General features: G+C 41.4%; 1 protein-coding gene and 1 long non-coding RNA gene across 5 annotated transcripts in view; one reads left to right on the top strand and one right to left on the bottom strand.

The window, feature by feature from the left end:
* The window catches only part of LOC138413625 (uncharacterized), a 62,620-nt gene that overhangs the window by 23,299 nt on the left and 12,010 nt on the right, over nt 1-27,311 (top strand). The gene's annotated exons all lie outside the window — the stretch shown is intronic.
* Nucleotides 1,303-23,682, bottom strand: add3b (adducin 3 (gamma) b). Of its 4 annotated transcripts, none has more exons than XM_069538895.1 (16): nt 23,369-23,498; nt 22,422-22,574; nt 16,595-16,818; nt 14,584-14,728; nt 13,787-13,938; nt 13,030-13,110; nt 12,172-12,321; nt 11,708-11,851; nt 11,060-11,158; nt 10,262-10,435; nt 7,972-8,232; nt 7,667-7,783; nt 6,903-6,992; nt 5,994-6,117; nt 3,513-3,605; nt 1,303-3,117 (listed from the first exon to the last, which is right to left on the bottom strand). In XM_069538895.1, the coding sequence occupies exons 2-16, from the start codon at nt 22,546-22,548 to the stop codon at nt 2,873-2,875; spliced, it is 2,226 nt and encodes a 741-aa protein (XP_069394996.1). In that variant the 5' UTR covers nt 22,549-22,574; nt 23,369-23,498; the 3' UTR covers nt 1,303-2,872. The 4 variants fall into 4 exon arrangements, with proteins under 4 accessions (XP_069394996.1, XP_069394997.1, XP_069394998.1 ...); XM_069538896.1 differs by lacking the exon at nt 22,422-22,574 and adding an exon at nt 17,579-17,639 and having other exon boundaries at nt 23,369-23,471; XM_069538897.1 differs by lacking the exon at nt 22,422-22,574 and having other exon boundaries at nt 23,369-23,682.

The following is a 27,311-nucleotide window of genomic DNA, read 5'->3' as shown; positions in this document are numbered from 1 at the left end:
CACACACGCTCCTGATCTGGACACTGAGGCAGAGAAACACACTTTTGGAATGGATGCAGATGCAAAGGTGCTTCTTAAAATCTAAGTCTGTTTTTGAAATATGGATGTATTTTTCATTAAAGCTGGAGCTACTGGAGCATCTCCTACATATCAAACTCACACATCATCTACTGGCCCCCATGTGCTGAGCAGGCCAGTTACAGAGTCAGACATGCACAGAGAGCACGGTGGGGGATGGAAACTGACAGTATTTTCACCAGGAAAACGCTTGTCTGTGCTGTGAGGCTCGTGCACACTTTGAGTGAGGGAGTGTGCATGTGGCACGCTGATGGCGACATTGTGGAAAGCTGACCCACTGTAGGTTAGTGTATAATGTGACCCCAACTGGAGTAATCTGAAAAGCCTGAGGATTACACCAGTGGCTCGGCTGTCACACAGGAACCAGAGTCACACACTGCTGCTGGAGTGTGTTCTATCCAACCATCCATCCATCCATCCATCCATTTGTCCCTGTAGCTATCTATCTCTCTATCTCCTGCTCTATCAGTCTGTCTGTCACATGTTGGTGGTATGAGATCAGGAGGAGGGTCTCAGATTAAGTCTTGTGACAGCAGTTCTCTGGCTGTTGTTTTAAAACAATGGCTGCCCTTTGGCCTGAGGTCGGAGCAGAAGGACTCCCAACAGACCAGACGTGTGTCACCTGCTCCGTCCTCGCCTTAGCACGGTCAGGACATGGAAGCTTAGTCATTCATTCACAGTGTGAGGGATTGTTCAGATAATAGGTTTAGATCCTGGCCGACCCTGAAGGTGTTTTAGGGAAAGTTGATGCAAAGGCCTGCTCTTTCAGTATTGATTCCCACTGTTGATTTTCATCAACTGCCACAATTTGTCTTAAATCTCCATCTGTGTCTTATTTGAAATATTACAGCATTATCCTAAAGAAATTTGAATGTGTAATTAAATGCCCTACCTTTGACCTCACTCATCCTCGTCTCCATATGTCATCTCATATGAGGTGTGTGTGTGTGTGTGTGTGTGTGTGTGTGTGTGTGTGTGTAAAAGATGGGGGTGTTGAGAGGATCCTGTCACTCCCCCAACATGAACACCTGTTGGAGACACCAAATCCCCTCTTTGTCTCCACAGCCCCCTCTCAGTGGATTACCATGACAACACCCATTCATATCATGGCTGCAGACTGATTATACAGCTTCACACGGTCAATTATCATTGAACAGGGTGCATTGTTTTAGGGAGACGCTGCTTCTTCTTTCTTTTTTTTAAAGGAGGAAGCTGTGCAAGTAGTAATCTAGAAAGCTTTTATTTCATACTCGCGTTTGTTAGAAATGGATATAATCATCTAAACACACAGCAGAGCAGAATGAAATGTAGCGTGTGAAATAAATGCAAAGTACACAACAACGTCAAAAGCCTGCTTGCATTCAAAAGTATGTTTGAGGGGATATAGGCGGCGATAACATCAAATATCTTTCTAATAAGCAATAATTCAGCGATGGAAACGCATCCCAGCTTTTAGGTGAAAGGCAATTTTAAAAGGACTGTCTTTGCGGCAGGGTGACTTTCATATAAAGCACGCCGGGGAAAGTAAGAAAAAACAGGAAATACAAGCACTAGGCACACACACCTTACACAATACCGTTTTTAAACATAGCTTTCAGTACGTGTTCAGTTAATAAGGAGCTTAATTACGGTGGATAAAAAAAGAAGTGTTAGGTTTTGTAATTAGATTGTACTGTCACATTTCTATGTTTTTAACATTTGGTGTAGCGTCACAAAAACAAACTATTTACAAAGGCAAAGAGTTCACTCCCTTTGGGTCAAAAACAGATCATTCACATTATTGACTGGGATGTAAATATATTTATGGTCCTCTAATATACTTTATATCAAACTCTGACAGTGGCTACGAGGAAAAGCTTTTTACTGCGAATCACCATTAACAGACTATTCGGACAAAAATAAAAATGAAAAACCTTCCATCACATTCAACGTTCTGTGATTCAGGCTCGGCACTTTCATTGCCAACGAGCAGTGATCATCTGTCTCTTCTGTAACATTGTCACTCATACACCACAATCATCACTTTGCAGAGCCCCTCCCGTCGGTCACAGTCGACTCCTAGTCACTTTTACAATAAAGCAGCAACCATGGCAACAACACCACCAACATAAATGTAAGAACGTGGATTATTACTGTATCATCAATCACAGCATGTTTAGTATGAGTTAGTTTATAATGTAAATATGTAAAGACTATCATTTATTCACCTATCAGCTCACTATTGTAATAGCTGTAATATAAACACATGTATTATTACAAGATAGTATAGCTATGAGTATGTTCAGATAGAAATCGTACTTCTTATAAGGCTAAACGTTGTATAGTCTTAGTTTGTCCAGCCACCGTTACACTAAAAGTGTGATTATTACATTATTTTAAAATTGTTAAACAATTTTTTTTAGCTTTCAGTATACATTCAACAATGAACTTGTGCAAAGAGAAAAACTAGTAACAGGCGCCCCCAATCTGACGTGTTCAAAAACCTTGTGTCCTACGATACCTGTTTCTGTGAACCCATTAAAAATATGGGTAGTAAAAAAAATAGATATGAAGTTAAGCATTCATCTTTTGCTGAATTTCTTTTTTCAGAGCCCTTCAGAAGTGGTCAATCACAAATACAAACATTAAAAACAAAAAATCCATGTCATATAATATTGGCTGTGGATGAGGGAAGATGTCTGATTGTCCTGGGAGATTTTACGACTCAATAATAGTAATTTCTCTTATTTCACTTGAAAATTAAGAAGGCAATCCAGACGTTTCCGAACAAAACACATCATTTTACAGTAAAGACTCAGGCTTCTGTTTTTTCCTTCTCCTCCTTCTTCTTCTTGCTCTTTTTCAAGAATGAAGGTGTACGGAACTTCTTTTTCTTTTTCTTGGGGGACTTGCTTTGGCTCTCTGGGGTCTGAGCTCCGTCCCCCATCTTCTCCTTCGTCGTTATGGAGATTTCCACTGAGCTCACGCTCAGCTTGGATACCTCGATGCTCAGGTCCTCCTCCAGCTCTGACAAGTGGTCTTTCCCGTTGGGTATTGAGTCTGTCAACAGATGAAACCAAGTCAATGATGAGGGGTGTAAATGAGGCTCTAACAATACATCAAATCATCATTTGAGGCGTTTCTTGTGTTTTAGTTGGCAGCACATCAACACCAGCATCAGTTCTTTTCTCCAAAAGCTTCCTGATCTCATCGTCTTTCAAAGTTGACGTCTCTGTCTGCGTCTTCTAGTCTTCTAAGTGTATGGCACCTTTCATTCAACCTGAGATATTAGGATTCTTTTGGTTTTCATTTCAGTTTTGCATCTGCAGCGTGTTGAAATGGGAAAAGGAATAATTCACCTTTCCCGCCGTGTTAAAAAACTGTATATCTGCTAATTTTGGTGTAAAAGAGGTTTGTCTCCTAATAACTTCAGTACCCAATGACCCGCTCTTTACCTTTAGCTGGCGTCATTAAGGGGGAGAGGGAGAGGGAGATAGTGGAGCCATCAAACGTGGTCATCTCATCTGCATCAGTGGCATCATCATCTTCTGTAAAAGAATTAAGTCACCAGAGGTCAGTCATTCTAATGTAATATGCTCACAACAGTAGAGCTGACAGGTAACAGTCATTATCACCGTCTTAGTTTGCAATGATTGTATGCTAATATTTTCTAATTAGTAAGTCCCTAGAAAGGGGAGATGAGGTATTATTGCTCGAGATAATGATTGTATCACAGTCAACAATAGGGAGCCTCCCGACCGACAGGAATTGGGTTGGCGGATGAAGGGCATTATGGGATGCAGGGAGTAGCTGAGGTAATGGTTTTACCTGTGAGTGCTGCTAAGTTAATAAAGAGCAGCGTTTTTGATTAACAGTTTGTGTCGAGTACTTATATTCATTCTGAAAACACAAAGTACAGCGGAGGCAGATACGAGTGTGATTATTCTTGCAGATATTTGGACAGAAAACAAATTACTGGACACATTACGACTTGATGATGGTGTTTGATAAAAGGTTCATAGGTCCACCAAAGTGAATAGAAATTCTTCCAGGGGGGGGGGGGGGACATAAATGTCAGGACCTAATTCCATAGTAAAATAATAATATTAATAAACTTTATTTCTATAGCGCCTTCAAACCAGAGTTACTAAGTGCTTTACAAAATATTATCTAACTTAAAAAATCAAACTAAGCAATGCAATGAACAGAAACAGGTAAAAGAAATAATTTTAACAATAAAATAAATATATTAAAGCTTCAATAGTTGTCAAAACATTTAATACAAAACCTCAAGGTGAAATTAGAGGAAATGTGAGTGGATCAGGAGGTCAGCAGACCACACTCAGTAGGAGTCTTCCTCTAGGCCACAGATTTCATGGCATTTCATCACATAGTTGAGATATTTCTGCCTGAAGCAGACCAGGGAGTTATGCTGCTCGCCTGGCAAATCAAACCGAGCTGAGCAGGTTCATTCATCTCTATTAGCTGATGTGTTCCAAGACTGACTCACAATTGTCACAGTAAAAAAAAGTCTATTTGCAGATTGTAGTTTTGTTTATTTTGCTAGTTTCTTGTAGTCTGTTCTTAATTGTATGTCTATCTGTGTAAGTACACTGGGCTCAGTCCAATTCCTTCATAACCAAGACATGAGTAGTTTTAAGAGCCGTGTCGTTGCAGCTCATCTGTCACCATCACTGAGCCGACTTCACGACCCACTGAAGAGTGAAATCAGGACTGATTTTTTTCTGACATTTTTGTCCTGATGGAATTTTTGGAGGAAGTTTCTTGTTTCTGAGAATATAGTTTCCATCATTTGCTCCAGGCGCGAACTGAGTACTCAAGTTGGACTAATTACCAGCCAGGGCACAGGTTTTTATGCTGATGAACAAGTACCAAAAACTTAAAGCAATATAGCAGAAGTTGGAGATAAGAGCCAGTCAGTTGGCCTGAGCCTCTCACAGACGGTGTTGGTATCCATGTTTATATTTGCCCATTTGAAAACATTTGTTTTACGGATTCAACTAACAGGACACTCAGTACAGTGCATTCCTCCCCCACGGCCCAGCAGTCCCCCTTCAAAACCACATTAAAGTTCACCAGATCCAGATTTTTATTTGGATCTACACCAGATTGCTCATGAATTTTTGTCATTGATAAATCAGGGAAAATGTTGAATAACATTGCCCTGGCAATGGTTAAAAAAGTGAAAAAAAAAATCCTGCATCCATAATCTTGCGTAGGTAAAAAAGTGGAGGTAACAATCCAGACAACTTGTGCATTTATGTTTAAGTTTTACATATCTATATATTCGGTTGTATTTGTGTTTTCTTATTATTTGTAGTCATTTATAATAAAGTTTATGATTGAACTGATAAATATCAAAACTCAACTACATTTCTTTGATTTATATATTTGCTATATAACATTTAAAGGTCAGTCGGTCAGGCTCTACTTGAAATATTAGCAATATACCCAATTACAAATATATATATATATATATACAAATCAGATCATGAAACAACAACTCAATAGTGTCTAATATATATGTTTATCAAAAAGTCAAACAAGTTAAATTCGATGTCATAATTCTCCAGTGATTTGCATTTAATGGGTCATACACTCTAAATGTAAATGTCTCCCTGTTGCCCTGGTTTGATTTTCTGAAGTCAAATTTCGCTCCCACTCCCTGAGTTCACCTTTGTTTTTGCATCTTAATTTCTTTCATGATCTCCGTGACCCCGAAGGATTAACTTCCAAACATCATACAGTCCTAATCTATTTGGGATTAATTGAGATATGAACCAGTGTAAATCCAAACAGGATTAACTCAAGCGGAGGTTTTCTGTGTCTCTACAGAGCAGTGGTGCCTTGATAGGCTTTGTAGTGGAGAAGAAACAGTTTGACCTCTGTCGAGTGTAAAGAAAAGGGATGAGTACCTTCTTGTCCTTGCTGCTTTCTCTCCACCATGTTCTTGTACTCCTCCAGCACCTTCTCTGACAGATCACTGAAGGGGTTGGGGGGCAGAGAGCGGGTGTGCTCCTCATCCTCAATGATGAAGGCCTGGTAGAGCATGAAAAAGACATTGTGGTCACCTGATGTCACAGTATTGTTATTGTCTATTTGCAGTAAAAAGTCATTTCTCAGATGGAACAATGAAAACTGGTTCTATATTTATCTCTAGTTTAACAAAACCAAATGCATTTCTTGTGGCTTTCATACATAAATCCGCTGCATTGGTCCAGTTATCTTCAGTTTAATTGTTTAACAGATCAAAATCAATTGCACTGATTTCAACAGCAGCAGGATCTACATGCAGTGTGTGGCTGTAGCACTCTTCCAGTCTCATCGATCACTCAAGGCGTTTTACAGCAAAAGTCACATTCACCCATTCACAAGATTCTATACGCAGCGCTCTTATATCACAAACCATTCATCGTCATAGGGGGGCTCATTATCTTTTCCCAAGGACAATTCACACTGCAGAGGTTTTATCCAGTGTCACACTGACTATTCTTCATTATAGAATTGGAAATCTTGTCTGTCTTGAAGTATATAAAAGAGACTTTAAATCAGTTTTTTTCAGAAATCTTTGTAGTTGAAACACTTGGGATTTAATGTGTTTCTGTAAACTCAAGTAGCAAATAGCTCTGATTCTTCTTTTTGGTCCTTGGTTGGGCGCTGTGTTTTTTCCTTGTTTTAAAAGGACACGTTGCTATGGTGGCTGAATGAGTCATCGCATTTTGCAGGACAAATGTGTTGTGCTTAAGCAACTGAGAGACTCAACACAATGACACATTCAGCACCAATGCACAGTTGTTCTGCCATTTTTTACAAGATATACTCACTGGTCCTGGGATTGTGTCCACCACGATGCCTGATAGTAACTGAGACTTTGGTCCGGAGGTCATCTGGTCCCCTCTGTGCTGTTCTTTTATCTGGAATATTAGGAAAATTTGTACAATCATATTAAAACTGGTTCAAGATGATTTAAAATTTGCATTTGATACTTAACAGCATTCAACACTTGTCAAAATGATGTGCGTCATGTGTAGTTATAGAAACACTCTGCAGATGACAGTACGGCTCTTCAGTGGATCATGATTATCTGATCCATGTATGGAAGTGGAGCTTCTATGCTACAGGGTTTCTTGTCTGTCGAGATGACATTTTTATAGTTAATCAACGAAAAATGAATTGGCAAAATTTAAATAATCATAAAGTTGTTTTAGTCAAGTAGAAACGCTAAACATTCAGTGATTCCAGCTTCTTAAACGTGAGGACATGATGCTTTGCTTTGTCATTTCTGACAACAAACACATTATTTGGATTCTCTTTTATCTTGGCAGGCAACATTGTCAATTTTCACAGTTTTCAGTTATTTTCTGCAAAAGCAATTCATTGATTAATCAAGCAAATTGCGGTCAGAGTAATAAATAATGAAAATAAACATTGGATGCAGCCCTACAAATCTAATACCAATTTCTGTTCTGTACATCACAAAGTGTGCAATGTTTATGTACCATCCGCAATTATGATGAAGTAGGTGCGACACGAATTAATAGAATTAAGTTTGTAAGTCTTTGTGAGTCTGATGATATTTTAAACTGACCCGGTTCCTCTTATCCAGAACCTCTGTGGGATTAGTGTTGAGTGGGACAAACTGGTTGGGGTCCTCAATCTTTATCGGGGTGCCCATGCTGTTGCCTGGCTGTGAAGACTTCATCCACTGAGGGAATAAAAAAAGTGGTTTGTGAGAAATACAATAATAAATGCATTTATCAAACTTGCCACAAGAGGGCAGGGCAATCTAAAGAAACGGCAGCTCCCATGCTCTCAGTGTCCTTCAGGGACCAAAACAGAGGAGGATCAGATTATTAAATTTCATGTTACGGTTTGACATGAAGTTCAACGCACCATGGTTTTAGTCCTGGGGCTGACGTCCCCGCTGGGTGACTGTTCAGGAACACTGACTCTCAAGTAGCTGTTTGGTGAGTTGAGCCAACGAGTCCGTTCTCTCTGCTGTTTCTGCACCATAAACTTGAAGGGGCTGCGCAGACCCAGCTCGCTGTCCTCCGGGGACACAGCAGACACTGTGGCAGGGATCTCCACGTCGTTCTTGGAGCGGGGCTTTTCACGGACTATGGGGTTTTTGTAAGAGTGGCCTGTTCTGTATCCCTGGAAGGTCACACAGAGATGGAACCTTAACATACCTGAGGAGTTATCAGTCACAGATGAAGCTGTTTTATTGTGCACTGTTCTTCAGTCGTCTCTTATAATCCACAGAATAGAAAATATCAACTATGTAAGACACACAATTCAAATGCATGCACCAAATAAGATCCACTTACACAATGCTGTTTAATATTTAAACAACGCTGTATATACAAGCAGCATTTCTGCAGACATGCCCAGTTTCAGAGGGAGAAGATGAAACTTTGGTTTGAAGGGGTTTGTTGTGAGTTGTGAAGAATACATCAAAGACCTGGAGAGACGACTGGAAATCTACTGATGGGAACTTGCAGTGTGTGCACAGTGAGGTTTGAAGCTGGCAGTACACCACTGCAAGCAAAATGAAAATCGGCGTTTTCTCACAGGCAATATGACAAGTTTGCCACAGGAAAAAAAAACCTTTGGTCGTTACAATGTTGTACAGTCACAGCTGCAATTTAGAGGCTGTGTTTACATCTGCTTGTTTGTCTGCTAGTTAACAGGATAACACAAAACCTACAAGACAGATTGTCACTAGAACTACAATTTAATGGGGATCTGGCTTTTTTCCCTTTCTTTAACATTGCGAGACAGTTGTTTTCTAACATTTTAATTAATCTGTTGATCTTGATGAATCTGGCATATTAAGGGGAATTATATCTATGAGTGTGTGAAATTTGTTGTAGATCTGAATACAAATCTGGATCTAGTGAATTAAAATATTATTTATAGGCTTGACTTTTCTTTTTAAGAGTAGTCAGCACCTGTTAGAACCTTTCAGATGCAAAACACAGAATGCAGAATACCGACCTATTACCCGAAATGATCTCCAAGTCAAATCCTGACCCACTCATATTCGTTAACATATGTTCCGTGATCCGAATCGTCACCCGTGAATAAACACACATGCTGCATACACAATCACTCAAAAGCAGCAAAGCTACCAGGAACGTTATTTGCACTGATTTGGCCTTTGATAATGTGTTATCCATAATTTGGTATTCACCACTGCCTATTTCAGCCGTTATGAGATCCATTTTCATGTACTTGCTAGTTGCTGTTGGCAGTGACAGTTATTGTTTGTGTTTTTTGAAGGGTTATCTCTCCTTGTTTCGTTTATGAAAGTAAATCACCAACATCTTTCTCATTTTTGTTGCTGTTAAATGTGAGTGTGTTCGTGCAGGTCCATCTCTAAATCATCTGCTCCCTCCTGTATTATTAGATGTGACTTTTACTGCAGCCAAGACTCATGTTGTCTTTTTTGAATTTCACCGTTGGGATAAATTTCAACTTGATCTTTCATCAAAACTGGCAAACTCCTCTGGCTTGTAAGACCAGACCTCCTGTTGCAGCGAGTGTAATGGCATATTCTGTCCACCCTGCACTAAATTCAACAGCGTGTGAGAGAACACCAGATTTTTTTCCTACTCTGACTCCACTGGAGTCCTTACAGTGAGTGATTGTGAGGTCTGCGTTGCTCTAACTGGCCACAGCATGCCTCGCCATCTGGAAGCTATGATTGAAAGAGTGGGCAGGCTGGGATCACACAGAGTTAACACAGCTGCAGCCCACTCCAGCCACAGTTGTTAGAGAGTAGCTCACTCAAACAGACACAGGCTGACATCTTGTGCGTCCACGGAACACGTCAGCTTCTGGTCATTAGCAGTGCGGTTTAGAATAGCAGGGTTTTAACTGCAGCACAACACAGAAATAGTGAGGGAGTAGCAGGAGCAGATGACAGCTTGTTAACCACTGACAAACATCCCAGTGGGCTTAGCAGGTTCTCATGATAATTACATTATTCTGTTATTGAAGTGAAAAATGTTCAGCAGCTACCACAAAACAATACGATTCGATTACACAAATCATTTTCAGATTAAATTACCAAAAATATACAATTTCATTGTGTTCTCTAATCAGACACTTCCTGAAGAAGCGCCTGAGATGGGAAACCCAGAGCATCATGGGTAAAAGGCACGGGTGAAGGTTCACTCACCAGGTTGTCCAGCATCCTCATGAGGGACTCAAACTCGGCCTCGCCCACTTTCCACTTGACCTCACTGTCCATCACAACCCCGGCAGCGGCCACTCTCTGGGTCAGGGGTTTGAACTTGTCCCGGTCCAGCAGCACAAGGTTGTCCACGCCGCCGGAACACCCCAACGCACTCACCTAAAAAGAACACGATTACAAAGTTATTGTACGATTCTTACTTTTGGAGCCAAATTATTATTCATAGCAAAGCTCCTGACAATTTCATCAATGCATTTGCTAACTTACTCAGACAGAGGACGTTCATCTCTGCATTTTAAATACTTTCTTGTCAAAGATAGCAGGGTTTTCATTTCAAATAGAATTGTAATTATTTGCCAACAGAGCTGTCAATGTGTCAAAAACAATAGAAAAACAAATGCAGTCCAGACACATCGGGATGATGGGAAAAAAAAGCGCCCAGCTGGAGAGTCTGAGAAACACTGCAGGACTCCACCTGGCTCTGACTGTGAACACTGCTCTATGACTTTGTTCAAACATACTGGATGTTTGACTTCAGTTCTGATTTCATTTCAGCCTCTGCAGTAACACTGACTCATTTGTAAGAAAGACAAAAAAACATCTGGTGAAATGTATCAGTGATTCATACACATGCAACTAACATAATAATGTGTAACACTGTGTATTGGTATCGTATCAGTACCGTTTAAATTTACAAATAGTTTTGACCAGAATGGTGCAGTTACACTTCATTACCAGGCGGAGGCAGTGTCAAAAATATATAACTCCAGCTTTCCATCATACCTGGATTTCACAGGCTTGCTGTGAGTGGTACACGTAGTGAAAAGCTTCTTCTACTGTTTCTCCCAAAGCAAGCAGCCCGTGGTTCCTCAGGATCATCACCTGTAGAACACAAGAAACCATTAAGATGTGCAGTGTGTGTGTTACAGAGGGGAAGAGAGTGGGACGAGGAGAGACTGAGTAAATCAAGGAATTGTGCTCAGCTCAAAGATGAAGTGAGATTTGACTCATTTGAGTCAAACAGTAAATTAAAAGATAGAAAATCAATATGCGGCGATCACCAATGATATTGTTGCTGTGGCCACTAATAAATCATCATCTGGGAAACACACAAGTCTAAAGATCCGTGGTTGATGATGAAATTGCAGCAGGTCAGAGGACATCCTTCATATGTGTCCCCGGACACATTTGTGTTCACACTCATATTTTAAAAGAAAATGTTTATGGTTAAAAAAGGTGGTTAGTAATAATAATTTATTTATTTACATTTACAAACCATCAGGTATAAATGGCCTAATATCAAATCCTACTGGTGCGAACAGTATGAAAAAATAGCTGGCTACAATTTTTTTCCATCCAGTTGTTGACAGCCAGCTTTATCTCATGTGAAAGTGAGTGTGTCACTAATGGAGTCCCTTGGTTTGACAGTACCTTGGCAGTCGGGCCCAGAGCTTTCTGAAACTCCACCTTCTCCTCTTTATTATCCAGGCTGCCATGGTAACCAAAGCAGCTCACGTCTCCCAGAAGCAAAGCCTCCTGGGAAATGGGCAGGATTCCACATTTCATCGAGGACACCTGTTAGCGTGGGATAAAGGCAACAAGAGTCTGTGATGCACCGACGTCTAAATAGAGGCAGTTTTTTTTCTCTCTTTCTTGCTGTCGGGCACAAATAAAACTTAAACACAGCAACGTTCATGACATGCTGTGCATTTTACAGCCGAGCTTCAAAGGAAATAGTAAGAGCGTGTTAAAGGGCATCTGCATCTAAAATAACTAGAGGCAGGGGGCTGCTTTTAATTCAGCCCCTCTCCTCTGGTGCAAAATAGGCATTTAGCCGTGACTTTAAACTTTGATTACGATGGAGCTCATTTAAAATGTGCCCGTAGTGAACTTACAGCAGCTGTAGCAGGAGAGTGTATGTGGATGATGCATCTCACGTCCGGTCGCATGGAGTAAATGGCAGCATGAGGCGCAAATCCAAAATGGTCAATCGCCAGATCGGTAGAACCCTGGTCCACCACTTCACCGATTATGTTCACTTTCACCTGCATGTGGGAGGGAGACGAACAGATGAAGCTTCGTTGACAGTTTAGACTCTAAATAAAGATGGATGGACATGACAGCTCCCAAAAGTGAAGCCAAATCCTCTCCATCAACCCCTAGTGGCTGGCTGCAGTCTAATTCTAAACCCAGCTTCCTCCATGTTAGCAGATCTGACGTGGACCAAACCAAAGACTGTATGTGATGATCAGTGACACAACATCTCCCAAAGGTGAAACCAAAACATCTTGATCAAGTTGTCCAGGATATTTTGGCTTCATTTTTGTGTTTCGCAGCCATTTTTTGTTTATTATTAGTTAAGTAGTTAAAAGGTCCCATCTTACGAAGACAAAGCTTACGATAATTCACTGATAAAACGTGTTGTGTCCCTTCATTTTGGAACCGGCTTTGTTTACATCTGGCTCATTACTACTCTTCTTGCTTTATTGGCCACATTAGTTTACCTTTCAAGGGTATTTACATTTAATGACGCAAAGGAAAGTAAATGACATTAGACTCCCATTAGGTTCTGAAAATGGGTCACTGCACTTCCACATCGTCCTCCTCCTCTCTAACGTTTTCGAATTTCAGCGTTCAGTGGATTTACATCCACACTGCTTGAGATAGGACCTCATGACAACCCCTGACACGACAATGCATGGTGACTCATAATTGAATCATGACAATGACACACACACAGCCATTGTGCTTACCAAATTTGCTGCCGTCACCTCAGCGAAAGACAGACCCCGTGGACTAATAAGTACATGGTCCTGTTCTGTACTGACACGCACCTGAGAAAAACAAAAACAAACCAGAGCTCGAAACATGTCGAGATTCAAATAACACAAATAACATTTCACCATTATAAAACACCTGCTATGTTACTGCTGATAACCCTCACTGTTAAGCTCCTACAGGAGGATCTGGGACTGAGATATACAGACAATTTATTTCTGACTCTTGATGCCTCTGTAGGAGTGTCACCCCCATTAAGTCATTCTTTGCAGGGTCGAGAATCTTGTTACAAAGCGGAGACGCTGTGGGAGACCAAATCTTCAAACTTCAAAAAGTTTGATTGGGTTATTCAGTGCAGACACATTTCACAGATTCAAGGGTAAAGGAAACTCTGCTCCCACACAGGAAGTCTCTCCTCCCTCTGAAAACCCCAAATATGTGGGTGTGGATGATGAAACTTTGTCTTCAGGGGAAAATCTGAGCTGCTTCACATCTTCATCATCTCAGGTGTTTGCCACATATCTCATTGGGAATTCCTCCCATTGTGGATGAATTAATATTCTGAGATTTTATTTTAATCTCCCAAACCATAAATAATATGATATAATTCCTGAAAATAGAGAGGTGTTCCCCTTTAAGCCTTCTGGGAGACGGCAAGGCTCAGGTTAAGATCCACAGTGCTGCATACATAAGCAGGTGTGCACTGGAGCGCGATTGTGGAGTTGTACTCACGGTAATGTAGGAGCTTGTAAAACGAGCCCAGCTGAAGAGGTCAACAAGCCTGTAGAGGCTGGCCAGCCTGCAGCGACCCAGTTTCTCCCCTTTAGCAAACGTGGGAGACTCGATGCCGTACAAGTCGTTGACGGGACTCACCATCCCATAGCCTACCGCAAGACAGGACCATCAGTAGTTATTCTTCAGGCGTTTTAACGTAAGTTTTCATGGTTTGAAATGTGAGACTCTGCAGCTGAAGTTTAAAAAAGGACTTTCTCAGAACTCTGAACTTGAAACTGAAGGATATTTTGGACTATAACGCCATATAAGGACATTTAATGATACAGGACCCTATCTTTTTACAGCCACTTAAGCTTTTTAAAAGAAGCAGGGCTGCCTTGGCAACTGCACAGCCTTTAATGTTACTGTGACATTTCCCAAATATTTACATTTCTGATTGCCAGACGTTTTCATAATTGATCTTTTCAGATTCAGGATTCTTTCAGTAAAATGAGGCATAGAGATTATGTTCAAATAATTAACCCTGCAAACTGCTCTGAATCACGACCAAGACTGGCCGTAAGGGCAACCTAATAAAACGCTGACTGTGAGGAATGCTGTCAACATCTTTCTGGCTCTGCCACTGTTTCAGGGTCGTTCAGTGTCACAAGAATCCTGAGAATTCACCCTGCGACAATGAAGATATTCAGTCTGCATAATGCACACAGAGAGGGTATACACGCTGAATGACAATCAGGCCCAAAGGGAGATCGATGGAGACGTCCACACACACATTGAAACAAACTGCCACTCACTCATGGGCGAAGTCAAAGGGCCCGCCCCCCCCAAGGTGCTGGCCATGACGAGGTCGGCAATTTGTCTCAGAGCCAGGAGACCTGTGGGGTGGTTGCCTTTCGTCATCTGGTCCTGGATCAGGCCTTCCAACTCATCCTTAAACACCTGAAGACAAAAAGAAAATAGTTTTTTTCTTTTAGGGTGAGGTGAGGTGACAGGAAAGGAGAACAAACCCTGTTGTAAAAATTTGATAACCTAACAAACTCATATTTACACAATGTCACTTTGACCTTGTTCCGACACTTCCTCAGGATGAGTTGGGGCACAGCGCGTTTCCAGACCCTCCTTATTACTACAGTAGACAAATCACGAAAAGACCACTGATACCTCTGTGTGTGTGTGTGTGTGTGTGTGTGTGTGTGTGTGTGTGTGTGTGTGTGTTTGGGTGTGAGAAAGTTGTTTTTCATTAGAACCAGAAGCTTTCAACCTCACTATCAATTTGAACTATTAAGTGCAGCCTGTGAATCTTGAAACAGAAAGCTACTTTCCTGTGTGTGCTGCAGCTAAGCTCCAGCATTCTGCTTCATCCCACCACAGTTCCCATGGTGATGAGATGAGGTGGACTTGTTGGGGCTGTTACGCAACCACAGATGAGTGTGGGCTCGTCTTATTTCCATGCACTTCGTTGGCATGTTTATTGCACCTCCTCGTATTCAATCTATCTGCAATAATCTGTTTATCATCCTCGTGGTTTATATTACACTGAGATAATATTGGCTATTAAATACACTAGGCTGTGAGTTTTTAGGTGCATTAATAAGCTAGGACTGACACAGATGCTTGCAATAAATCCTACTATCACAGAGGTGAAACAGTTTCATCATTTTGGAGATATCACTTTGTAGTACTGTTGAATTATATTGCAAAACCAACAGAGTTATACTATAATAATTTCCTGTTTAAACCATCTACAATACAAGTATGATGTTGTTCAGTATATTAAGTGGAATTAAGAAATAACTAAATCCCATAAAAACTAGTTAACAGAATAAACAATGCAAAAAAGATGTGTACTTATATCTACACTTTTTAAATAAAAAAGCATATTATATATTAGAATGTACTGTATTATGATGTATTTTTTAATTAGTATTTTTCATTTAGAAATATTTACAATTAAGTTTATGGTTGAATTGTAAAATATCAAGCCTCAATCCCGTTTCTTTTTTTTAAATATACATCGGTAGATATATCAGTATCTTTCAGACATTTTCCTGAATTTTTCTGGGGGTGCGTCAGAGTTAGTTGCTCCAGAACACGCCTGTAACCCCCCCCAGTAAAATGTCCAGAAAACGTCAGAGTAAGCCCAAGTGAGAAGCGAGTGAGTGGGTGTGTCGATGACGTTTCTAACATATGACAGACCTCAAACTGGAAGAATATGAATATCTCAGGATAAAAAGAGGTTCCATACATGTAGAACCAGCTGACGTCAGCTTGGAAAGACAACGAGATCTGAGGGCTTTTGGCCGATGTCGATGTTAATGTGCTGGAAATATCTAAATGTTCCCTACATTTTCCTGTTGTTGTGAACGTGTGTCATGCTGTGTGAAAATGTTGGGACCCAGTTTTAGAGGCATTTTCCAGAGTTCATGTCTGAAAACGGCTTAATGTTGGTATTGGTCCCCAAAGACTCCAAGTCGGTCGGGCTGTAGTTACAATACTAGAAACAGATAATAACATAAATTCAAACTGACGTGTCACTATTTATAAACACATTGCACGGGACTTTCTCTGTAACAGAAGCACATTTCATCAACGCTCTGTCTGCACTCTACAATAGATAGAGAGGCAAGAGAGGCAATATTTACACAGATCTAAGAACAGTCTTCAAATTCAACAGGAGAAAACAGAGCATCTCAGCCTGTCTTGAGGGAAAATCACAGCATCGCATATCTCCGGCTGCTTATTACTCACACACTGTGAAAGCTAGTGTGTAGGTGGACAACTTATATGGAGCTGTGGGCTACATACTGGACTCTGCAGGATCTGCGTGACCCTCTTCTTCTGCTCCATCATGTTGAAGTCCTGCCTCAGGTCCGGCGACATGGTCCTCTCGTCCAGGTGGTCCAGGTAGCGCTCCTTGTGGTCGCCGCTGGACAGGGGCAGGGTCAGGGACCCCGGCGACTGCCTCACCTCCACTGCACTCATGTCCTCACCTTGCGGCCTCCTCCTCCTCCTCGCTCTTCGTCTGAAATCTGCACGAAAAGACAAAAATCGCAGCACGCTTCACAATCAGCCTGTCAGGGCATCGAATGAGTGTTGTTTCAGCGAGAGCAGATACAGCGTGGATGCAGCTGTGACTCATGTAATTACAGGGAGACAAAAGAGTGGAGACATTGTTGTATGAGTGATGCTGCTCTGAGAGCGGTTGACTTTGTTATGGCAGCTGTGAACATTGGGAAAGATATTTAACAGGAGTGGAGCTTGATAACAAAACTACTAACGTGGACATGTTACCTCTCCACAAACACTTCTTTCTCTATTCTCTCACTTTTTTAGAGGGGGTGACTCTCTCCTTCTCTCCACAGCCCATGGTTTATAGAGACTGAGATGAAAGCAACAACAGTTCCCCCACTTCTACAACTCGGCCAGAGGCTATAAAACACTGTCAGCAGTAAACAAAGGTAGGCCTCGTGTAGAAATGGGCCAGTTTGAGCAGCAGTTAGCGCCTCTGGAGCTCCAGTGTTACCTGGATGTGGGGGTTGGGGGTGATTCAGGAGACACAGGCAGGGGCCTGGAAATCAAAGTTTCACCTCATCTAACAGAAGCAGCTCTTCCATTGCTGCCTCTAACACTCGAGGCATCTAATTACAACTTTCAACCCCCTACAGCACTTTAACTAACAGGATGAGGATGTAGTAATAGTAGTGAATGAGTGGCGGAGACCTGCAGGAGCTTCGCAAAAACACAAAGCCCCGCGCGTAAAAAACTGTTGGAGCAAGTTCGGAAATGTACCTGAAACAAAGTCCTTGTGTCTCCCCGGGACGATGTGAGCTCGACTTTCCCCGACCGGAGGCTGCAGAAACGTGGATGAACCGACGTGAAGCAGACCGCTGCTATTTCCGAATCGGATGCATTGTGCGTAAAGTGTAAAAACAAAACAACAGCAAACAAACAAACAAACAGGAGAAAGACAAAAGCTTGCAACTTGGAGCAGATACAGCTCCAGACGCAGCAGAGCCAGGCTGGAGCTGTGGAGAGTTGAGGAGTGAGAAGAGCCTGGATGGAGGAGGATGTGGGTGTGTTTGTGTGGGAAAAAAGGAAAAGTGACCATGTGACTTATCCACCCACCACCAGGCTTTAGATATTCAGCGGGAGAAAGAAGCAGCCACTCAGGAACAGTTCAGAAAGGTGAGGGCCTCACCCCCACCCTCTACAATCACACTGCAGCTTTCCTACGTGTGGATTTTGGCAACCTTACTATTGTGGGAGTTTGTTTCCACTTGTGGAACTTGTTCCAGGTTTTGCCACAGTCTGACAATGAAGATGCATGGCTGTGTTACAGGACTACTACACTTTTTAGAGAGGATTTGATTAATCTTCTTCTCTCTGTCTCTGTGCCTGTGATTCATGAACTCCTGCAGCTTCATTTCATAAATAACACATTAACAACCAGGACGCCCAACAGTCCCCTTCTGAAAGCACATTTAAATTCACTAGATCTGGATTTTTTATTTTGAACCTGCCTGATTGTTTTCATCAAGATCCATGAATCATTCTGAAGAATCAACAAAAATGTGAAAAAACTTGCAAAGTTTGAGAAAAAGAAAATCTTTCGTGGCCCATGCTTCATCCTTCTACCAAGTTTTGTGGTAATCTTTTGCTGACAAACAAATACAAACCAATCTGCTAACTAGAATGGCACTCAGTAGAGCATATACTTCCCCCGAGGCCCAACAGTCCCCTCATGAAACCACATTTAAATTCACTAATTCACGATTTTTATTTGAATCTGCACCAAATTGGAAACACATTAATACCAGTCGCCTAAATATGCCCGATTGTTTTCATCAAAATCCACAAACCATTCTCTGAGACATCAATGAAAATGTGGAAAAACAATCTCACAATGTTCAAGAAAAAAATAGGTAAAATCCTGGATCCTCACCAAAATTCAATGGGCTCTTTCCTGACCCATGCCACACACCCCCACCAAATTTTATGGTAATCCGTCCCGTAGTTTTTGTGTAATCCTGCTTAACAACTAGTCAACAAACTATCATACAAACCAGCCAACAAACAAAAGTGCAGTGGTGAAAACATATTTTCATCAAAGCTACAACGAAGCCAAACCAAGTGAGCAGTTCCACCAGAAAAATGCATTTTCCAAAATATAAGATGTTTGCACATATGAAGTAATGAAATCCAGATGTTCTGTCGAGGAGGAGACATTATTCTAATTAAGAATTCTTGTAGTCACATCACATTTATTCCCACATGTAGCAAACCTTTACATCACTGCATATTGTAATGTTTAAGTGTACCATACTTACTTTGGATTATTTATCCACAGTCTCCTCACTTTTAAAAGTATAATAACCGTCGCTCAATGTTGGCTCTACCTTTTTCAGACCATGCTGCGCATATGTTCACTTAATGATAATATAGTGGTAATACCACCGGCTAATGGAGCCTCATGCTGCCACGTTTCAAAAACACTTGCACACTGCTTTTCTTCAAGTGAGTTAAATTGGTTCTCTTACTGTTAAAGGGAAGTGAGATCAAGATGAAAGTGAATATGAAGCTGTGCAGTTTTATCCTACTAAATAGAGCAGGCATCTCTTTTCTCTTTCAACTCTTTTCTGCCTTGCTGGTCAGCCTCTCCAAAGAGGATCTTAGCATTATTCAAATGCACTCCATATTAGGGGGCGAATGCAACTCTGGAAACTCTCATTTTCACAGCGCCTTGCTCCTGCTATAGAGTTATTACCCCTTTAATCACACGCAATCAGACACGCTCACACAGATATCTAGATATTAGGGGAAAGAGACAGAGGAGAGGCAGGGATTGGATCACAGACTGACACAACAATTCCAGGAAACAGAGTGGAGTCTGGGAGGCAGAGCAGAAATGTGGACATATGGGTTGATGTAATGAAAAGCAGAACCTTCTCACTCCAGAGCAGTGTGACCCCCTCAAACTCTGAAACCCTGCCTCCCTGTTTTTGGCAGAGTTCCCACGGAAACAAGCTTAAATGTCTGCGCACACACACACACTCACACACACAGACGCACCATGCCTCCCACCCACCAGCCTCCACATTCTTGCTGACTGTTTGAACTTTTCAGCGAGGGCAGTCTACCTCGGAGGCATTGACCAAATGTCAGATGTCATTAGTTGACATCTCATTCATAAATATGACTACAGAGGATACTGATGTCCGCAGATAAAAGCACACCTTTGTTTTGTCGCAAACTTACCCGCTCCTCTGGAAATAATCTCAAAATGCAGACACACACACATGCTTCCCAGATAAATCAACGAATACATTAAAATATAGAATTTGGCACTTTATAATGTCAAATCCAGGAAATAGCATAATTAAAAACCAAATAATAATGCAGCAACTCAAAGTTTTTGGATAAGATCTGCCCTCATTCTAGTTTATTTTATCAGTTCTTATGAAATCCTGCCGTGTTGAAATTACAGCTTTGAAATCCTCCTGTTTTCCACAACAGTGCCTCGCATCATTCAACATAAGTAGGTAATAATTTAATATAAACACTGAAGGCTGGGAAAAGCTGATTGAAAACCACCAACTGAGTCGTGGACGGGAAACTGCAAAACTCATCAGACGGAACAACTGTTGTTTCTCTGCAGAGCGAACTCAAGAAACTATGGCAAAGCAAAAAGTCACAGCTCCTCCATCTGAGAGGTTTAGGTGAGAGCTGTGAATGTGTCATGTGAGATGAAGATCCCGTGTGAGAACCGTCGTAAAACTGGTGACAGAGACCTCAGCATGGGAATGATGAGTGGTGTCATGTTGTGGTTGAGCTTTGAGATGAAGGAGTCTGGAACTATGACAGGCACTGACGGAGCATGTTGTAATGAGAAAGAGTCGCTGGTGCGTTTTCATCTGGTTTCTCTGAACAGGGAAAAGTTTTGGCAGGAACATGACGTAGTTACAGACAGCGAGGGTGTATAGAGATAGCGATGAGGACATTGAATGGTCATTCCTCCGGGCTATAGTCTTATCATTAAAAGTACAAATCTGGCTGTGTGCAACTTGAGAAAGACCAAACTCAAAAGTTAAATGCTCAAATGATCAAATTAGTTATATGATAATATAAAAACTGGGGAAACATCGTAATTGCAAATTAAGACATGATTGATCCAGTGCATGTATCAGCTCCACCCCCTGAACGCTACTGTGGTTGAGTCGTGTCGGCCATCTTTATATACACTGTATGGTAAACATGCAAATTTGAGTCTTAAAGCTAGAACTTGTTCCTTTTTACTTCGTTTAATGTTATTCACTTTTCACGTTTTTACTTCAACCAGCATTTTACCATAGTTGAGTTCTTTCTTTTCTTTCGAGGTCATTATAATTTATATAATTTCAGGCCAATCTATCACATGACTTTTACTAATGCCAGACGACATCAATCCACGCTTCAGTGGATGTTACTATATTTAATGTCTCCTTGTTAAATCAGATGAAATCCTCTCTTAAAGCAATACAACTCTGTGAAATGAAAAGAAACACTTTTCTTTTTCCACTTTTCTAAATTCAGCCTGAATTCTCAAGAACTACATGTCAGGCACAAAAAATATACAGCTTGTTCAAGGGGTTCTTTTTTGCAGATGTCCTCTAAGAATATTTTAACATTTAGAAACTGCAAACATTCAGTGTCAAATATTAAAATATGAAAACTTTGCACAGGACTGTATCAGCATGGTTGCTGTGGTAACCATTGCTTATGCTGGCTCTTGCCTCAGGCAAAATTAGGAGGAGGGGGATAGGGATAGATAGATAATGTCCACTATTACAGATAAGAGGGGAATATCTACATACACAGGGCACAAAAAAGTTTTTTTTAGAACTAGACCAGTACATGGAAAAAAATTATAAATACTTATCATCATATTAGAAATGATAGCACTAACGTGAATTGTCAGCCCCATGTGATCATGGGTCGTAGTAGAGTAGACCACAGTTTACATGCCTGCAAAAACCCTCAACATCCACAGAGTAAATGTTCTCAAATGCTCAGTTATCTTTGTGACAGTTATGTGTTAATTTCCAGGAACTCTATCATGCAGACAGTTAAATTAGGTTGAAGTAATTTAGACTGCTGTCTTAATGTCTAACTTGATGGATGTTTGGACAATTTAAATGACTGATCAGTACATTATGTAAACCTCCACACTGCCAAATTCCAGGGAAAGCTCTATTTCCAAAACAAAGTCACTGAGCACAGAGGAATGGAACGGCATTTCCCAGACTGAAACATGAACTCGTTGTTCTCCAGGAACATATTTTAAATTTGCAAGGACGCAAGCTTTTGCAAGGAAGTTTTTAATTTTTGCTGCAGAACAATGCCACTATTTTGATGGCTGCACACGGAATATATCTCCCCACAATTTGCTAAAAATGGTCCTGCTCCGCTCCTGCAGCAGGGTGGGTGGTGGCAACAACGCACATTTTAAACCTAAAACAATTTACATTGTTACAGCTGGATCAGCTCCTTCAAATTCGTGTGTAGAACTGCACTGGCAAACACACACAATCATGTAATCACTCACACAAGAACGCAGAAGTGGTGAAAACGACAGAAAGAGACAAACTTTGTTTACCTAAGAGGAGAAGCTGGCTGTATTCCCTACTGTGGTTGTCTTTGGCCGGCCTCCATGTTGGAGATCTGGTGGTTAGTGTGTGGTTCTCTTTAACTGAGTCTGAGGAAGCGGTCTGGCTGTAACACATTCCTTGTTATCACGTTCAAACCGAGACTGTGGGAAAATGAAGATGTGATTTTCACTTTGGTAAAGCTGCAAATTTCCTATAAACCGCACATGTATTTCCTTAAACTTGACCTTCACTGCGAACTGGGAAACATCCAAATTCAGCGCAGTAAAAGAATAACGTTAATTATTTTAATAAAACTCATTTAGTGAGGAGGCGACGACATCGTAAAACTCAATCTAACACAGAATCCATAAAATTAAAAACAGTGCAAACTGGAACAGGAACAATCCATTGCACGGGTGAAAGGGTTTAGGTCACAACCCGCCTTTTAGGTTTTTACGGCCGTCTATAACTCACATCACCAGGCTACACATATTATGAAATCCTGCGCTGCCCCAGCCCCACATCTAAAGTCAACAAATGCTTGTTCGGAGTAATGCTTCCAGAGGGCGACAGTAATTGAAAGCAGCTGTTTGAAGCCTCTGCAGCTGGAGTTGACAGTGCAGCTGCAGACGGGCCAGTTTAACAATGAGGATCTGCTGCGAAGTTAAATGCTACGAAAAACAGACGCAATCAAGTCTTACTTCAACAAATGCATGTGCACAGTGTCTTGATTTTTCACAATATACATCTATACACAAGGAAAGGAAAAAAAAGAATGTATCACAACTTGTGGCTAAGAAATTCCATCCTCAGAGATCATAACACTTCCTTCATTGAAAATAACCTTGCACTCTGCAAAAACTTCAAAGCTCACACATCAAATATATATTCTTTGATCACAGCTCAGATGAATGCCTGCAGATACAAATCTTAAAAAAAAAAGACTATAACTTACACTTTCACACTTATCCTGCCGGAGAATTCCTCACGTTTTGCCCCAAACTCCCTCAGTTCCACCAGTTGCTGCACGCAGAGCTGTTTACATTATCACTTTGAAGAGGTTCATCTGGTTTCCCAGAAGAGAAGGCGACTGCTGCTCTGCCTCCTCTGATCTCCTGAACTCCCTCGGTTCCTCTGTGACAGTGGCTGCCTATTCTCACAGGAAGGCAGGGAAACGTGTCAGACCAGGCTCTCAGATGAGGCTGGACTGGACTGGGAAATAAAGAAAAAAAATGGGAGGCACAAGATTCCACCCCAACATATTTAATATACTGCCTGTGATTCAAAGCACTGCAAAACTAAAATTTGTGAAGTCAGAATTGAATGTTTTATGAAGCAGGAATCAGTATCTAACCATACATGGAGGGAAACTGCAGTAATCTCAGAGCAGGCATATTTTTTCTCTGCATATTGAGCGTGCCTCATGTTCTAAAATTTGCTGTCGAGGAGAACATTGCACACAGTGAAAGCTCGCCTGCTGTCACCTCCTCCCACGTACTCTGTTACAGTGAATGAGTGGGATGTGCTGCTCTCCCTCCTTCACTGCGCCACCTGAATTCATCAGGCTTCTGAAGAGTGTGTTGCATTGCTGCAGAGAATTAAAAGGAAATTCTGTGCTGTAGGCAGTGGGTTAACAGCTTGTCTGGGTGAAGCAACACATGCACGAGTAATAAAACGCCATATATATATGAGACACAGCAGACCGTGCATGCCTCTGATAGGTGGGTCTGTGTGTAGTTTGTCTTATAAACAATACAGGAAAGACGTTAACTTCTTGTGCTGGCTCATCCTATCTCATCAAGGCTAAAATATTTATGCTCTCGACAAACATAGATATTATCAATTTAAAGAAAATCCAGATGTTTTGAAAGGGAAACCAGCAGGAAGCGCTCCACTGATGATTTTATTTTCCTTGGCAGCAGCCGATGAGTTAAAATTAGACGTTTCTCTTTTCCCACCCACTACACTGTTGTTGTCTCTGCGCAGGCTGATAAAACATTAATTTCCTGCGCTTTCCGTAATGGCCGAACCACACCCACAGGACGGCCCCAGTCAGAGAGCACACCCAGTGAGGTCAAAGGTCACGGTCTGATGACGGCACGTTAGTAAAATAAACTCCCAAATGGTGAGGGACTGATGGTTACTACTTGCCTAACCCTAACATAAACCTAAACCTAACCTGAACGTAAACCCAACCTTAACCTATTTATAACCTTAATCCAGCCTTAACCTAAACCAGCCCATAAACCTTATCCTAGCCTTAACCTAACCTTAAACTTAACCTTATCTAAACCCAAAAATAAAACTGAACCTAAACCTAATCACAATCATAATCCCAATTTAAGGCTGATCCCTAACCTAAAACATATGAGAACTTTTTTTGTGTTTCTGTCCCCAGGATGTGACTGCACACACACGCACGCACGCACACACACGCACACACATGGGGGAGGGTGGACCAGGAAAGTTTCCAATGTCATATCTGGTGAAACTTGTCAATAGATATTCCTACACTACACTGCCATCTAGTGAGGACTCAGCAAACATAATGAGAGTAAAGATGTCACCTCTCCCCCTGCGTCCCCTCCTGTCACAAATACTCTCGTACACTCCCTCTCTCTCTGTCTCTCCCTCTCTCTCTCTCCCTCATTTCGTTTTTGGACAGGCTGAAGCAGCTATCTGGAAAATCGGGAAAATAAGAGGCTCGTGGCCGTGGAGGCAGGGAACGTCACTCTGTGGTTGGTAGCTTAAGGCTGGGAGGTTTCGTGTCAGACGGTCAGATACTGTCTTGTTGTTGTCAGGAGGGGAAGAATTATCACAATCATAAGTGTGTTGATTTCAAGAATTGGAACTGAATTGGTTTAATGAGAGGGCACGACTAGGAGTGACAAAGTTCCTCAGCATCCAAGCAATAGTGAATATTCAAATGTGACACAAGTCTGTTAGATCTGTATATTAAATTGTTCAAATATGGACTCAAACATATATATTAAAGGTCATAAAAGTCAATCATTGTGCTATATTTTCTGATAAATACTAAAATGTCTTTTACAGCAGTTTCTTCCATCAGTATTTTGTAACTGAATATCAGAGTCATGACTCTTTAAGCTCCAACATGGCTTCAATATAAGAAGGCTCCACTTCATATCGCAGAGGAATGTGGTGACATGATCACAGAAATTGGCCACAACAAGACATCAGTCAGTGTACGAAGGAACTTGTCAAGTATGTTGACGTAGCAGCTACAACAAAAAAATGACAAAAATAACTCATCCGACATAGACTGTTACATAAGCTCTATGGACGATCTTGAAACGACTGGCTGAAATTAATACGCAGTGATGAGCTTAACCTTTCAAGGAGTAATTAAGGTCAGGTGGAATACATTTTCTGTAAAAATGTAGGTCTGATGCCTGATTTTCAATCCCAGAAAATACTAAGTGAAAAGAAAGGGGATTGTACTCCATGAGACATCATCACTGACGTCAAAATGTAATGTAATAGGCAGCAACAGGCTATGAAGCTAAAAGACTAGTTGAAAGAGGGGCAGATTTTTCTACAGACAGTTTACACAGGGAAGCATTTGTAGTAGTGACTGTGACTTGTCAGAGGCGCGGGCATCAAACCTGAGCATGGCTTCAAACCTGAGCATGGCTTCAAAACATGTAAACAATCACACACTCCTTTGAAAAAGCGGATGCGTGTGCGGCATCACCTTAATCTCGCCATGGAAGGATGATCATGTGATGGTGGTGGCAGAGATAGTCTGGGACAAATGAGCTGCCTCTTGTCAGGAGGAGATGCCAGGAGATGAGAGCTCTGGTTCTTTTTTTTTTTTTTTTTTTGAACCGCTTTCCTTTTGGCAACAACGCGAGCATGCACCACCAGCGCTTGACTCCTCTGCTGCTGCTGCTGCTGTAACTTATCACAGAGCCCAACAGTTTGTAAATAAATCAAAGCATCTCCCTTGGGGCTACAGGGCTGTGCTCTTTGTATTCAAGAATCCTTGCAGTGTGCCACTCTTGTGTTGTGCTGTTGTTATTCAAACACTTGCAAAGACATTTGCTTTGGTTATTTACACCGCCAGCAGTTCCTTGCGACGGAAACGATGAAGATAGGATGCAAATGTTAATCAGGCTCCACTCTTTGACTGGCCAGATCCCCCTTGGCTCCATCTCTTGACCAGGGTTCAGCACTCGCCCCGCTCGCCACAGTGGGACAGAAGGATGGCTGTGATCTGGAAGGCAAAGCCACAACTGGGGTTTCACTTTAGGCTGGAAGAAGGATGCGGTGCTGTCAGACCGACTTCCCAAGTACTTGAAGAGCCTGTCTCGTGCACAAAGCAATTAACTGTTGTTGTGGTTGTGACGAAGCAAACTGGGATGTGCTGCTTCCTTAATTATAGACAGATTTTGTTATTTATTGAAATTATCAGCCTTCATTTTCTATTTTTTTTGCTTTGTATATTTTTTTTGTATATTTCTTTGTTTATCCTCATGATATTTGGGGGGAAAAGAAAAAAAAAGTATTTCTATACCTATGTGTTCCTAGTAATTTGCTTAAAAACAGACTATAGCATTAATATAAGTGGTAGAGGACTCTCTTGGCAGATATAGTGTGATTCCGTCTGCAGCACCATTATAAAGATTAAAATATCCCCTTTCTTTAAACAATTATGTCTCTGTCATCCCAAACAATACCAATGGAGTCAGACAGGTCCACTCAGGAGGACATGAGGCTCTTCTCCTAAAACTCTGGCACTGTGGCTTGCAGCCCGTCGTTGAACCCTGTAAATAGCTCTTCATTTCATCACCCACTTCGCATTAGGCACTGCCCTCGAATTCCCCTCGTTTAATCGGAGGCTCTACCGTCGCCAGACGTGCACATATTGCCCCACA

The sequence above is a fragment of the Paralichthys olivaceus genome, chromosome 14 (genome assembly GCF_024713975.1).
Source record: "Paralichthys olivaceus isolate ysfri-2021 chromosome 14, ASM2471397v2, whole genome shotgun sequence".
Classification (NCBI taxonomy): Eukaryota; Metazoa; Chordata; class Actinopteri; order Pleuronectiformes; family Paralichthyidae; genus Paralichthys; species Paralichthys olivaceus.
This window is presented reverse-complemented; position numbering and strand designations above follow the sequence as displayed.